Genomic DNA, 15,197 nt, shown 5'->3' with positions numbered 1-15,197 from the left:
CATGTACTGGCTTATTTTCTAGGCTCACTTTTTTTCCAGCTGTGAGTGGGAAACTTCAGGAAATCATTCCTAAAAAGCACCTTGAGGTGACTAAATTGCTACTTCCTTTATATCAAGATGGACAAATTGAAAATCTGCCAACCACAGTCACCAGTGCAAGTCCTGCTGGACTCCCACCCAAACAGATGACACGTTTTGCCTCCTCTGTGATGCAGATATGGGGGATTGATAGTTTCAAAGGTAGGAAGTTCTAGACCAACCTTGTAGATGCTGAAAGCAAGTGGCATTCCTCCCTCTTTCCTTTGTCTCCCCATCAGGATAAGAAATACTGTCTTAGGAAACACTGAAATAATTGTAGAGGCTTTTCTTTCAATTGCAATGGCATGAGTGTCCACAGTCAGCAGTGTAGTACCTGGTCTGCTTTGAGAGGGTCACTTAGAAGTCTGCAAGAGCACAGCCACGTCCCTTTTTATCAAGAGGACAAGACTAGCAGAGTTTCTCATGTCTTGTGTTGCATGCTGGTAACACTGCCCTTTCAGAAGTCTTTGTTTGCACACTAAGATAATGAAACAACAGTGCTAGCAAATGGCAACCCCTAACTTACAAACAGGACTGAAGCAACTCTCACTAGTGGCCTTTTTGTTCTTGTTACATACACAGAACAGTTTGGGAGGGTAACCAAATAATTTATTTTATGATATTACAGTGTGTATGGTGCTCGTGCTCTGGTAAATGGCATTACCATTTTATAGATGGGTAAACTTGGGACCAGAAAGGTTAAAATCTGGGTGTTAGCAGTAGAAGAGATAGTTTGCTTAGGTAGTTTAGGTGTCAGTATGGTGGCAGTCACAGCTAGAGGAAAGGCAGGGGGTTACTAGTCTGGTACTCAAAATGCCTAGCTGGCATTCTGTCACATGGCACAAACTCTGTATGATTTCAGATAAAGATTCTGCATCTCAGATACCCTTATGGAAAATTGGAACAATAATATTTATTTTAATTCACGTTCTGTAGTTAAAAGCTGTAAGATAGGAATGGCTGGGTCCATTAAAGAGTTGAGTAGCTAGAAATCCTGTGACACTAAACTGTTGTTGGAAGCTAGGTTCATTTTCATCTTGTAGAACATGATCATCTTAAAGTAGAAGTCACTTAGTAGATGCTTTTATAGGAACAACCCTTCTTACTTTTTATAAAGCTTTTTAAAAGTACTTACCTTTAGGATATATGCCAAGTACTTGATGTTTATTTAAAAATAATCAATGTATTTTTGCTATGGATAGTACTTTTATGGTTGGATCTTTAACAGAAACAATGGTTAAATAGGTTGTGTATCTTGTAATGTGTAATAACTGCTTTGTGATGGTGTTGACAGCCCTATGACTGAAAATCCTCCAAACTGAGAACTTCAACTTAAAACTTATCTATCTTTTAAATACAGAAATCCTCTCAGGTGCAAACTGGTCAATCTTTGTGCATTGCTCACAACTGACCTTGCTTTTGTGGCCTTTTACTACCAAACTTCTGTTTGCATTTTGGGGCATACAATCGTACTCATTTCTTAAGATTCTGATTTGTATTCACTGAGTCTCTGCAGCACCTTAAGATATTTTGCCTGTTCAAAGCAGTTTGAGCTTAAAAGTGCTTTGCTGTGAAGTGGTACAACTACATCATTACTTCAGGGCTTGCACCCCCAGTACAGCTGCAGGGCAGGCAGAAAGCAGAGTTACAGCCCAAAGGCAAGATCCAACAGAGCTCATGTGTCAGTCAAAACTGGATTCAATTGACAGTCATTAATTTCTATATTTGTTCATTTTCTTTGTTTCTTAGTAGACAGCATTGTTTTCAGGAGTCTTAAGTATATTCTTATTTTGCAAATTAAAAGGTGTGTCTGTGATATGTGCAGATTCCAGTATAAAGTTAGTGAGAAGAATTCCGTAAAATTAGCAGAGGAGCCCAGAATTGCAAAATCTCCAGGGTTTCAAGAGCTTTGTTGCAGTATTTGCTACCAAATACTACCTGCCTTTGTTAAACAATTGAAATTGCTTATTCAGTTAACTTGTTCTAAATTCTTTTAAAATCTGTTTCTAAGAACTGGGGCACTTTGGCACAAAGGAACAGCAGCCTCAGTATTGAATTAATATTTAAAAGCTGACTGTTGGCTAGATTTCACTTTTGCTATTTGGGCCTTGAGTTTTTACATTTTCTCCAAGTTCCTCTGTTTAAGACTTCGTATTAACAAAAAGAAAAAAGCTGGCGAGTCCTTTCTGGTTTGCATCATTGTGGCATAACTTTTCCTTGGTTCCACAAAATATATAAGTGAATGTTTTTGAACAGGATTAATATAGTATGGGTATTTTTATCCTGGGAATAAAAATTTGTCCTCCAGTAGTTCTCATCCTCAATGTATGTCTTCTTTTCCTGCTTCTTCCAGTGGTCTTTCTAATAGAACAATTACTTGTAAGGCAAGTGATTAGAAAAAAGCAGGCAGGTTGCAGGTGGCAAATTTTTTCAAGGTTAATAGCCCATTTTTAGTGGAATATGGTGACCTTAAGGAAATGTAAGGATTTATAAATAAAAAAAATACAGGGAATTTGCACTTCAGTGCTCAGGTCTATTGACCCCAAAATGCAACCACCACATAAGAACTAGCAGAAAGTTGGTGATAATAAATAATACCCCTTGCTGGTAACAACACCATAAATGTTCATCATAATAAACAAATTTTGAGAATGGAGAAACATATGATTTAAATATGGTCTGGGACAACACAGTACAGATCACAGCAGTGTGGTGTTCAAAAAAATACTTGGGTTTTGGCATAACTACCAAATATGCTATCTGCTACCAGATATGCTGTCTGCTTAGGTTTGCTTGGTGTGTTAACATAAAAATTAAAACATCTGTCAAATGGAGTCTCCTCTTTCTATGAGATTGTCTGTGGAAGTCAAGAGTTGTAAGTTAAGCAGTTCAAGACTTAAATTTTTAAACACTACCCTAAAAGTAGAGTAGCTTCCTGATGAGGGGCTTTGTTTTTGCATAATTTTTGAAGCTTTGTCGCCACACAGATAGTCAGCAAATAAATGTGTTGTTTCTTGGTATTTTATATCTAAAATCGAAATATATATTTATATAATATATGTTAATCATCATTTCTGTTTTCTTTTTTCATTCTGCAGTTTATTGTGGAGTGTCATGGGAATACACTTCTTCCGCAGTTTTTGGGCATGTACCGGCTTACTGTTGATGGAGTTGAAGTATATATGGTTGTTACAAGAAATGTGTTCAGCCATCGTTTATCTGTTTATAGAAAATATGATTTAAAGGTGAGAAATAACTGCTGGTTAAATAACAGGCAAAGTAGCTGAAAATCTTTACTATAAATGTTAGATCATGCTGGTGCTTGAATATTGCTCAGAATTTTATATTAATTCTACACCTAGGTTTAGCAAAACTAAAGGATGGTTTTATAGACATTATCCAAATTTATCTGTTTTGTGCTTTTTTAACTGCAGCAGTTTAGCCAGATATGTTTGCTAAATGTTGCTAGTGGTTAAAGGTAAAACCCTTCACACTAGTACAATAATAATTCTGCTTCTTATAGGTTTTTATCAACATTATGGAAAGCCACAGTTGATTCTGCGGACGGCTTTTAAAAAACAACTAAATAGCATCATTTAAACTAATAATTGCTGCTAGCAAAGTACATCACTATTGGAAAAGCTTGATAATTTAGCCAATATTTTTAAAATAATTCAAGTGAAAAGAATAAGAGTCTTTAAAAACCAAAACATCTGCTTTTATCAATAGATCTGTTTTAGTTTTATTTCAGCAGCTTTATCTGCTCATCATAATTTTGACAGTAGTTGATATACAGTGCTTACAACAAATACTCAAAATGTATTCTTAGTCTTTCTACCCAAGGGATGGTATTTTAATTTCCATTGTAAATTATCCCCTTAGAAACCTACTTCTTTCTAATACATTTAATTTCTATGTGCTGAACCACTAAGTGCATCTGCAAGCTTGTTTTAAGGTGTTCATTTATCATTCTGTATTAAGAGATTTGTAATGCTGTGTAGTGCACCATCCTTTCCTCCTGTCAAGTCTCTGTAGCAATTGATTAAATAGTTGACTGAACTTGATTTATAAGAACTGATTTCCAGATTGTCAACAATTTATTTGCTGATATTCAGTATTATTGGCAGCAATTGTTACTAGAGAAAGTTACTTTTTTTTTAATTTGAGAGAGCTGTGATTTAGAGCATCATAATGTCCCGATGCATTAAAAAGGGCACGAAAACACAACAGAATGAAACAGTAATTATATACAGTATGTTCTTAGCATTGGTGTCAACAGCTCTTTATGTTATTTACCACTGTGAATGCTTCTGTAGTCTATTCAGTTTGTCCAGCTGGACAGCATTGCTTTAACTTCATATGCAATTCAAATTAAACATCAATCTCATATTCCTGAAAACAAACTCCTTCAATGAACAGATTTATAGTGACACTGCATATACTATAAATTACTTTTTCTTGATATTCTTTGCTATGGTATCTGCAGTTGTAGATTCAGAGTCCATTTTTGTATATGAATATTTTTGACACCAGCTTAGAACTCACTTTGTAGCACAGGTCTCTACCTCTGTAGATCCAAGTAAAAAAGACCACAGATCAGCATAGGATTTCAAGGTGTTTTTTTTTTTTGCCATGGATGCATTTTGTTAAAACTATTTTGATATCATATTTAGGCAAATGTCAAATTTTACATCCTCCCTAATTTTTACTATTGTGAATCTCTTTTTCTTTTCCTTCAGTTTGGTTGTCAGATGATCTTTTTTCTGGCCTAATAGTCTGTTGGATCACAGAATATAATGTAGAAGATGTCTCCTGAGTAAACTAAAGTGTTAGGCTTTTACCAGGCTTTATTATCAGTTAAGAATAATTTAATTAAATCCCTGGTTGCTGGGCCATACATAATAACTAAGAAATGCTGTCCCATATATCTTTTCTCTCCATCACTTGAGTTTTTAAAGTTTTCTTCTGTAAACAGAATAAAACATTCTGTAAAAGGGTGTGACTGGGAATTCTCACATTCTTTAAACTGGTAGGACTCCACACCAGCACTTCTTTACACAATGCACACCCTTTAACAAACAGCAGAGCTAATTTACCCATCTTTCAATGTTCAGTTACCTTATTTGCAGGTACTATTTCTTGCAGTGCTGTTATGTGATAAACAAATGCTGTGTATTTAAAGGTGTAGTCCTGCTCCAAGAAATTTTTAAGAAAATATATACAGTCTTTTTTTTTTTTTGTCAGCTCCACATTATTCAGAAAGCAGCATATTGCCCACTAGTTTTAATCTAAAAAATAAATTTTAAAAGAAAATACAGAATGTCTTTGTCAAGCACTGTGAGTCTTGTGAATCCACAGATGGTCTCTTCTCTTCTTTTTACTCCATGTTGCTGTGAGATGCATTGTTCTTGTTTTTACTTCATGATCTTCTAAATACTTTTTGTGTTTGTTGTGTGACATCCTTTTCAAACATGTATTAAGAATGTCCAAACAGTTGTACCGAATAGGCTGTTCCATATCCATACAGCTAAATTGGCACAAAAAGATGAGAAGTCTGCCAGGCAAGCTAAACTTCTAGCATGATACACTCAAAATGAGGATGAGGGATGAGGAAAAGCTCCAGGAATTAGGAGGACTATAGAAATAGAGCATTTGAGGATTTAATCCATCTTTCTTCTCTCATGGTGCATCTTCTTCATGTGATTGCAGCAGCTCAGCAGTCCCCTGGGCATTTTACTTTCTGTACTTTCTTTAAAACATTTCTCAAGTTCAAAAGGATGCAGTTCATCCACTTTTTGACCTGTTATCATAACATTTTCAAATTAGCTTCTGACATATGCACATTTTTAGATCCATTTTTTCTGTTTCAGGGCTCTACTGTGGCTCGAGAAGCCAGTGACAAAGAAAAGGTATGGTGCATTTCTGTTTCTTTTTCAATTAATTAACCTTCTAGCTAGACTCAGAACAAACATAACCAGTGCTGGTTCTGACCCTTTCCTTTTTTTTCTGCCATATTCTTACCTCTTGAGTTCTACCTTATCCCTCCTTTATGTCCTCTATTTCCTGCAGACCTTTGAATATTGGTTTGCAAAGGTGTTGAAATTTCAGAGGTAAGTGAGCCAATCCTCTACCTCCTCCTTTTCATTTTCTCTTAGTTTCTTCAGGGCCTGCCCTGTTTTAGGAAAACACCAGAACTTTCTTTCCTTCTCTCCTCCTTCATCTTTTTTCTCTTCCTCTTTTAATATTGAGATGTATGAATACTCCATGTCAGTTAATGGAATTATGTGATGGAACCTCTTCTAAACTGAATGCAAGGATGAACCAAACCTTGAATTTTGAAAACCCTTGGCTATATAAAGCTCATACAAATCACTGACAGACTGAGATGTACATGCAGCTATAATGAGACAGTCTCCCTCAAATTCTGGGCTGAAACTTTGCTCTAAACAGAAATAGATTGCTTTGTTTTTCTTCACCTCCAACTTCAGTTCTTTTGGAAAATTTCATGTTCTCAGTTTTTCTTTGTGGTTTTAGCGAAATAGCCAGATGGCATTTTAGGAGAGGTTTCTCTGGAGATTCTGCAGATAATTAGAAGTGGCACATAGTCTCCATCATATAAGACTTCTTAGATCTCAAATTTGGGTAAGGTCTAACAACCCCTGGCCCTTGTTTTCTTAATTTATTCAAGCACATTCCTTCTGAATTAGCATGAGGTCGTTCAACAGTTCACTTAATAGACTTCATTTTATGTTGTCCCCAGATTCCATTCAGGTCATTTGTTTTTCTCCTAAGCAGTAGTTGTGTCATACCTCCCTCTCTGAGTCTTCTACAGATCACACAACTGCTCTAAAGACGTAAGGAGCATGCAGTAGCTGTCAGTTCTCACTGCATAGTAAACTCTGTGTCAGGTGTTTTCACCTTTCCTAAGGCATGATGGAGCACTTTACATTCTTCTTCCAGCATTAGGCAATACCACAGCCCCACATGTGAGCTGCAGTTACAGTTGCCAGCATTAGCTCTCTTTTGCTGTACCAGGCCCTCAAGATCATGGTTTGAATGCTCTCTGTTCTTTCCTTTGTCATCTGTTTTTGTTCTGGTTTAGTGACAACTGCACTGTCTTTAAAGTGCAGGCAGTACCCTTCAGTGTCTTACAAACAGTACCTAATGTAATTGAAAACCTCTGCTGTACTATTGAAATAATCTGATAGAAAGGATGAGGACAATTTATTTGGATGGGACTGCTTCAGGTTGCAACATTAATGCTTGAGCTAGTAACATAAAATTTAAAAGTATTACGTATAGTCAGCTGTACGGGAGCTGATACTACACAGATGTTTAGCAAAGTAGTTTTGGGCAATTTTGGGAATATGCTCATAGTAATAGATTAATAGTAGTACACATATGTTGTAGTTAATACACTGAGTGAGAACCTCAAAGAAACAGTGCTTTAATTTTGCTACTGTGTAAGTTCATGGCAGAATTACTATTGAACTTGCTTATAGATAAATTGAAACAAAATTGTGCAGTTTTATATAACTGCATACAACAATTACTCTGTAAATTTAATGTGAAACCATAACTTCCATAAGGCAGATAAGAAAAATTCTTACCAACTTCACATCTAGAACCTTCCCTTTGATTTTGAGTACTTCTCTGAAAAAAAAGCCTTATGCCCCCAATTCTTATTCTGCTATTTTAATAGTTTGATTTCTTGGGGATGGAGCTGCACAAAGCTTACTGATGTTGTAAGCAGGCAGTCTGAGGCTTTTGGAACAGGTCTCTGTCACTCATCATCCCCTCAAACCCCAGTGCAATGCAGCAGGGGAGTGACAAGCTTGCATTCAGAGAAAAGATTTCTAAGAAAGGTAATTATTGGGTTGACTTCTACATTCATAGAGGGAACAACATTTTACACTGAGACTCTGAGGGATTCAGCAAGGGAAAATTAGTATTTTGCTTATTACATGGGTTTTGTTTAAGTTTTGGAGTTTGATTTTGCTTGTAGATTGCAGATATTCAGGTTTGTCATCACTATGGTCTGAATCTCCTGCAGTAGGCATGACAACAGATTTACTCACTTAAACTACTTAAATGTTTCTAAAACACAGCTTTGAGATTTAAATTAAAAGGGTGTTGTATAGTTACATGAATAGACAAGGAAAGTTTGGTTCTGAAACTCTCAGCAGTGCTAAAGAGCTGCTGTCATGAGAGGTATCTCTGCACATGTGCCACTGATTTCAGGACCTGAAATATGTGTAAATGGTCCGCTATTCCTGGCAAGTGGGGCCCTGTAGCATGGTTTTTTACTTCCATTTTCTCTTAAGTAGATGTCAGTATTTCAAACTTTTTGTTGTCATCTCTGAGAGTCAAAAATCAATCTTAAGATTTGAAAATAACTGGAAAAAATTTACTTGGAAGAGGGAGGGGAAAGTGTTTTAGCAGATTCTCTGTAGACATTTTGATGTCTCCTATCATAGAAGAAATTGCCCTGAGCAATTAAACAAAACCAGACAATCTGAAAACCTGAGCTGATATAATAAATTATTAGCTTATTTTGAGCCAGATGCAAGCAAAATCATCAATTTGTTAATATTGTCTTGAAATTACATTAATATTAATAAATTTCAATTAATTACAGTATAATTGCTTATTATAACTGTATGCCTAATCACATATGAGATTAATAAAGGAAGCTTTTGGTACTAAAATGTATGGCTAAATTGTCTGGCAATAGCTAGTTTTTAAGTGGGCTTTTAAGTAATTCATATTGAATTTCAAATGACAACATTCAAGTAATCAAATGGTTTTCAAAATATCAAGAATAATATGTTTACTTAAAGCTGCAGAAGTCAGAAAACAGAAGAGCATGTCTTTCAGTCTCGCTGTAATGCAGACCTCAAATTTTAGATAAATTACTTTGTAAAGGCAAATTTGGTGAAATATATGTTCTTGAGTCTTCCTATCAAACTAAGAGTTATTACTCAGTTAATAAAGAAGAGACAAATATGCAAAAATATTTAATGGATAAGAAATTGGAGAAAATAGTATAATTCTACTTTAGTTTGGTAGTGTAGCATAGGTATTAGTATTAAATCATTTTTTTAAGTCAGATTTTAGCATGAAAAGTTGTCTGATTGAGAATGGTACTTTTCCATCCTGTTTGCAGTTTACCTCCTATTTGACTGTCTTCAGCTGTTTAATATCCTAACATATGGATGAGCTCCAAAACTGTCACTTCAATATTTTGTGATAATCAGTGCAGAAACTAGCTCCATTCCCTTAAATTTCACCTTAACACACAATTCCTTTCATTTGTGTTACAAATGATACTTTTAATAGTAAAGGCATCACTTTCTTGGCAACATGTATCATAACATGCACTTACAGATGCCTTGGACTTTAAAAGAATGGTATGCTTCAACAGTTGTCAAATTCTGACAGCTGCTCCTTTTTGGTTTTTGGGCTTTACCACTCTTTTTAAAATTTTCTTTATTTTAATAGTGGGCATTTTCTATTCATTCTTTGGACAGTTTTGCCCTCTTAAGTGAAATAAGGATAATGCATAACTCCCCTGGTGGTCTAGCTGCTCACAGTTATGCCATACTTGCATTTCAACATTAAATTATCAGTAACAGCTGAATCTACTTGTACTGATAAAAGAATGGAAGCGGTTGCTTGTGAGTGAGCAGTTCAAAAAGAAATCTGAAGAAGAAAAATGAATCCTCATAGAACCAATGCCTATCACATTCCATCTTTCACAAGCAATTTCAGAGATTATTACATGTTTTTAAATCAATGTTGTTTCATAAATCACCATTCATAAATGCAGAAAAATTATAGTAAATACAATTGAATAAAGGATTTTCTATTAAAGTTCCTTTTGGGAAAAAGATTGTCATAGTTGACAGCTATGTTGCATCTTAATTAAATTGTATGCAAAATACATAGCTGTGATAATTAGATTGGAAGTTGTCACTAGACATTAGCTTTGTGGTTTACTTTATATATTGCAACATATAGTAATTAACTGATTTCTGAGAGGAAAGTATAACCTAAGGAAGAGGGGCTTTAGTAGAGGAGCATAGCAACATGATTAGTCAGTCTTGACTCTGTTTTTTTACTTCTGGTGTCACTGTGTAAAACTTTATTCAAGGTAGATAATTCCGAAATCTGAGCTATTTTTCCTGCTGTTTTAGAATTGCTAATTTCAGAATATTTTTGTATTTATCTTATTAGTGATTTCAGTCTGCTTCACGTGCTGATCTCACACAAAAGACTTGTGAAGTCTTAGATTTATCTGTGAAACAAATCTAAACGTTGCAGTTTGAGACTATAACCTTCAAAACATCACACTCCAGTTTTTCAAAACAAATCACTAGTTTGTTTTGTTTTTAGCGGTGGGGATGTTTTTGTTTAGAAGTCTGCTTTCCATATGTTAAAAGAATTTTTAAAATAATGGGAATTTTGTGTTGCATTTTATGTTACGTGTTCATTTTGCAGCAGGAAGACATTAATGCTAGGGATAATTCTGGGTGGATTTCCTTGAGCATTGAAAAGAGAGTTTCTCTTTTGGTACATGCTTGAGTACTTAACCCTTCTACAGCATCTTGCATGTTTTTGGTTTTTTCCTACAGAAAATGTTTGTTGTACTGCCTAAAGTCATTCCAGTGTTTCCTCTCAAACCCTGTTTTGGGGTTACAGCTCTATTTCCATTGCCTTTTACACACCTGTGATGTGGAGCTGCAGACCCTTTGTATGAAATCCCTGTCTAGGACAAGGCAATTTGTTCAACAAAAGTTCGGACCCAGCTCACAGAACTATTGGAGGCAAGAAGCTGCATAATTCCAAAGGAAGTTATCCTTCCAGTGACTCCAGAGTTTTGATTCAATTCAACATCAGCTGTTCCAAATTACTGCAAACTATATTTAGTATTATGGCCCTTCTTTTTTCCCAAGCACTGCCTTCCATGTATGCTGATGAGCCCAATACTTAAAAAATAAGGTGTATATGGGCCAATTGCTGTTTAAAAAGTCTAGGGTGTGGACCTTCACTCTTGGCAGATGTTTTACATAATTTCCAAAATTTATAAATGGTAAGCCAGATTTTCCCATGGTTAGCTGCATGAATAATGTAACTTGTGGCTAATTCCAGAGAAAAAATAAGGCTGCTATGCAACATTTCTCCTAAAACCTAAATCTTGTCTTAGCTAGATGAGAAATTGCTACCAGGTCACAAGGACAATTAATCTTTTTCCTTTTCAATCACTTATTTGGAAACTTACCTGACCTTCTGCTATTTTAGCAAGCTGCTTCCAAAATGCTAGCATTAATGTTAGCTATGGCCATTATTTTTCATGTCATGATGTGTACAAAATCCCTTTGGGGGAAACAAAATTGCTAATATTCATTTCAGCTCATTAGGATAGTTAGATGAATTGAGATGTCCTAAGAAATATACAAAAACTATTTCCATGTTCATCTAGAAATAAAACTTCACCTGGTTCTTACATTCCAAGTTTTTTTTTTTCAACTTGAAACAGTATCAGCTCTTACACTATACTTTTATTTTGAATGAGGCTTTACATTCTGTCATCTTAGTTAATAAGAAATCTTTATTGATTTTCAGCCTTTTAAAGGCAGTGAAGTGAAATCTTCCTGCCATTAACATTCTCTGTGACCGTGGCGAACTTTGGAATGGAAACTTTGAAGTCAATGCAAACCTGAAATGTGCTGATAACATGTGTTTTTAATAAATAAATATTTTATATTTGTAAAATCTATTGTGCCTTTCTTGCGTCTTTAAGTAGGAGATTAAAAAGTGGAGGTGGTTCAGAAAGAAAATCTATTATTAATTTAGTGGAAGTAGTTAGATGCTCATCTCCTGTGCAGCTCTTAAAATATTTAGTTCTTTAATGACAGTAATATGTTCATTATAATGAATTACATTCTAGGAGAATCATTTTCCAACAAGGATTTTGCTTCAGTGGAAAATTAGAGACATCATAAAAAATTAACCATATCAATTATTTCATTAAAGCAAAGTCTCAATTTTTTTCACTCAGTGTTCTAAAGTGCCACGATGGGATTCTATTTATGTTTATTTCAGCATGTAAGAAATGATCATAGTGGGATTTTTCCAACATGAATGAATGTATTATTAATTTGGGATAACTTCAAGAGCCCCTCCTAGTTGAATATTTCATGGGTTTTGATTCTTAAATTCACAAATCAATTTTAAGACAAATTTCAGTTAAAGTACTAATAGAATCCCTTCTACTGGTGGCTATCATTAGTAATATGTGGGACTGCAACACTATCCTAGGGACTATTCAGCTTTAAAGAAATAGGGAGAATAATATTGCCTAGTACACAAAAAAAAAATCAAACTTTGTCTAGTAACACCTAGAAAAAGGGAAGAGACCAGGCTGACACACATCATGCAAATAATGTAGTGAGGGCAACCACTGGCACAGAGCCCTTTAGCTTCAGTTGCTTAGGTGGGACCCACTGCTTTTACTTTGTCCTTTTTCTTCACTTGCTTCAGAATTGGCTTTTAACTTACATGGTTCTACACTTGCCAAGTCTTTACAACTGTGGGTATTTGGGTGAATAAAAAGTACCTCAGATATATATTGTCAGAGGGATGATCATGGACTCGGGGAACCTGCATACAAGGCAGTGACAAGTGTGGCTTTTTTGGGAGTGCTGAGTCACTGCCCAGAATGTCCTTGGGAGCGCCCCTTGGGTCTTGTGATGGCAGGCAAGAGCTTCAGCAGTGTCAGCTTTGCTAGCTCACTTTTATTAAAAATAGATCAGAGACAAGGTTAAAGTGAAGTATTGCACCTGCACAACTGGCTTACCAGACCTAGCATCTTCCAAAAAAGACACTGCTTGTAATTTAAGTTTATTTTTACTACCATAGGAGTGTCCTCAGTGGCGAGGCAGCTTCCCCTCGCACCCGCTGGTGTGGCTGGGCTGTGCTCTGCAGGAAGCCTGTGGCAGAGCCTGGAGGCAGACAAGCATCTCAGCATCCTAACCCACGAGCACATCCTCCCTCTGTGCTCACCCTGCAGCTTTAAACAGCACTAGTGGGGGGGGGGTTCTGTGTTTATGGGTGTGTTTCACTTTAACCTCTGCCTAATTTAATCGATCATTTGGATATACTAGGTGGAAAAATAATCTGGGGTTTTTTTTAAGCTATTTTAGGCTGAAAATGAAGGAAGCTTGGTTTCCTGCATTCTTTTCATTATTGCTTCATCTTAAATTATTTCTTCCAAATCTCCTCTCCATTCTTAAGCATCCCACGCACTGGATTCCATCCTCCAGTGTTGGCAACATCCCTGGATCCACAGATCCACCCCTGCAGAATTAGGCCTGTCCATGGGATACTATGGTCAATTGAGTGTGATAATCTGTACAGCTGTTAGCCTGGAATGCTTACCTATTGTTACCCCTGTTCATTTTTGTCCTAAATCTCTTACTGAATTGACTAGAAAGAAAATCAATGCATACTGTGCAGTCATATTGTGGTAAACAATTCATTGTGAGCTTCAAAAAGTGTCCAGAATTGTTTTTGAGTAAAGCAGGAGAGAGAGCACTGCTGAATGATTGTGGATTTGGAAGTGGAGTCTGGGACGGATGAGTAGTTATAGCTGCTTGGGTGTTTGTTTTCCTTTTTTAAAAAAATATAAATAGACGATTGCTATTAGAGGGTATTTTAATGAATCAGAGATGCAGGACAATAATAATTCAAAGCAGCCAGACTAGGACCTTGTTTATTTTCAAATTTTCTAAGTATCAGGATGCCATGGATTTGTAACTATTACAATGTTACTTATTTCTTAAGTATTTTTGAGCTGTTACTTGAAGAAAAGAATCACTTTTCTAAGCAAAAGTAGCGTTGTGGGATCCCAAGCAATTCATGAATTCCAGGTCCAAAAAATGAATTCGGACAGTTGGAGAACAGAGTATTTTGGCCACCTCAGTGCATACAGCCCAACAGCAAAAAGAGCTTTTGGCCATTGTGAAGATCCATAAGGGCCTTTCAGAGTCTGCTGTGGTGCTCACATTTTAATGCTGTGCTTTCCAAGATAGATATATTGGAGTGGAGGAAAGAAGCTCTCAGATTCTTCTCCTTGCTGTGTCATAGGAAGAAAATAAACTTTATGAAAAATACCATCTCCAGTAAGATTATAAGCACAGTCTGACTAGTTAAACTTCTGGAGGACATTCCTGTAGGCTGATGTTAGCTGCCTTTTATTCCTAGCAGGAGGATTTTCAGATTAAGAGGAAATTATTTTATTCAGGGTACTCACTAGTTCTTGGCCACTGACAGTTAACACGAATTATAGCTGGTTGTCCTGTGACATTTCTTTGTAAAGGAAACCTGTTCTTCTATACTATTGATTAAAGATGGGGCAGGGAGAAAGGCTATTAATGGGCCAATTTTTGAAAACCTCTGATTACATGAGTTAGTATTATTTTTAGTTTGCTTGAATGTCCTGAAGGAACTTGTTGATTTGCTGGGGTTTTTTGAATAAACTTGCAGTCACTGTCAATTAAAAACAGAGCCCATTTGAGGTGTTGCAAATCACTTCATGAGGGAGTTGAAGGTAATCAAGTCATTCCAACATCAAGAATATTTAATTATATATTGAAGAGGCAGTGGTCTTCTCTGACATTTGCTACTTTTAAGCAGAATTTCATAATTCACATTTGATGCTTTCCAATAATTATTTTGTACTAGGCACTTGTAAACATTCACGATAGTTATGCAAAATGCAATCCAGTCTGACATCCTGTGTAAGACCTGCTGCAGGCCCTTTGTTATGAGGTATAGATTGTTTTTGACTTCACTTATTGCCAGTCACTTTGACAAATGACATCTTGGAAGAAGCTCGATGCAAACCAGTGTTCAATGCAAATCTGGTATTGAGTGGAGGTTTTGTCCCAGCCACTTTTGCTGCCCAGTTAACACAAACCTTCAAGGCCTTTTCCAGGAGGGATAAGCTAAGGAAAGAGCTCCTTGGGTGCCCTGGAGGAAAGGCAGCTCAGGGGTGGCACAGGGGCTTCACCAGGCCAGCAGCTTCACCAGACTCCTCTTTGCAATCCTGCTCTTAC

The 15,197-nt window shown here is 36.2% G+C and overlaps 1 protein-coding gene across 1 annotated transcript in view; it reads left to right on the top strand.

Moving 5' to 3' along the window:
• The window catches only part of PIP4K2A (phosphatidylinositol-5-phosphate 4-kinase type 2 alpha), a 106,290-nt gene that overhangs the window by 82,135 nt on the left and 8,958 nt on the right, over positions 1-15,197 (top strand). Inside the window, exons 5-6 of the mRNA XM_056484781.1 lie at positions 3,177-3,323; positions 5,949-5,987. Coding sequence (XP_056340756.1) covers positions 3,177-3,323; positions 5,949-5,987 — 186 coding nt within the window. The remainder of the gene's footprint in view (positions 1-3,176; positions 3,324-5,948; positions 5,988-15,197) is intronic.

This window comes from Oenanthe melanoleuca, chromosome 2, assembly GCF_029582105.1.
Source record: "Oenanthe melanoleuca isolate GR-GAL-2019-014 chromosome 2, OMel1.0, whole genome shotgun sequence".
Lineage (NCBI taxonomy): Eukaryota > Metazoa > Chordata > Aves > Passeriformes > Muscicapidae > Oenanthe > Oenanthe melanoleuca.
Note: the sequence above shows the minus strand (reverse complement) of the source record. Positions and strands in the feature narration are given on the sequence as shown.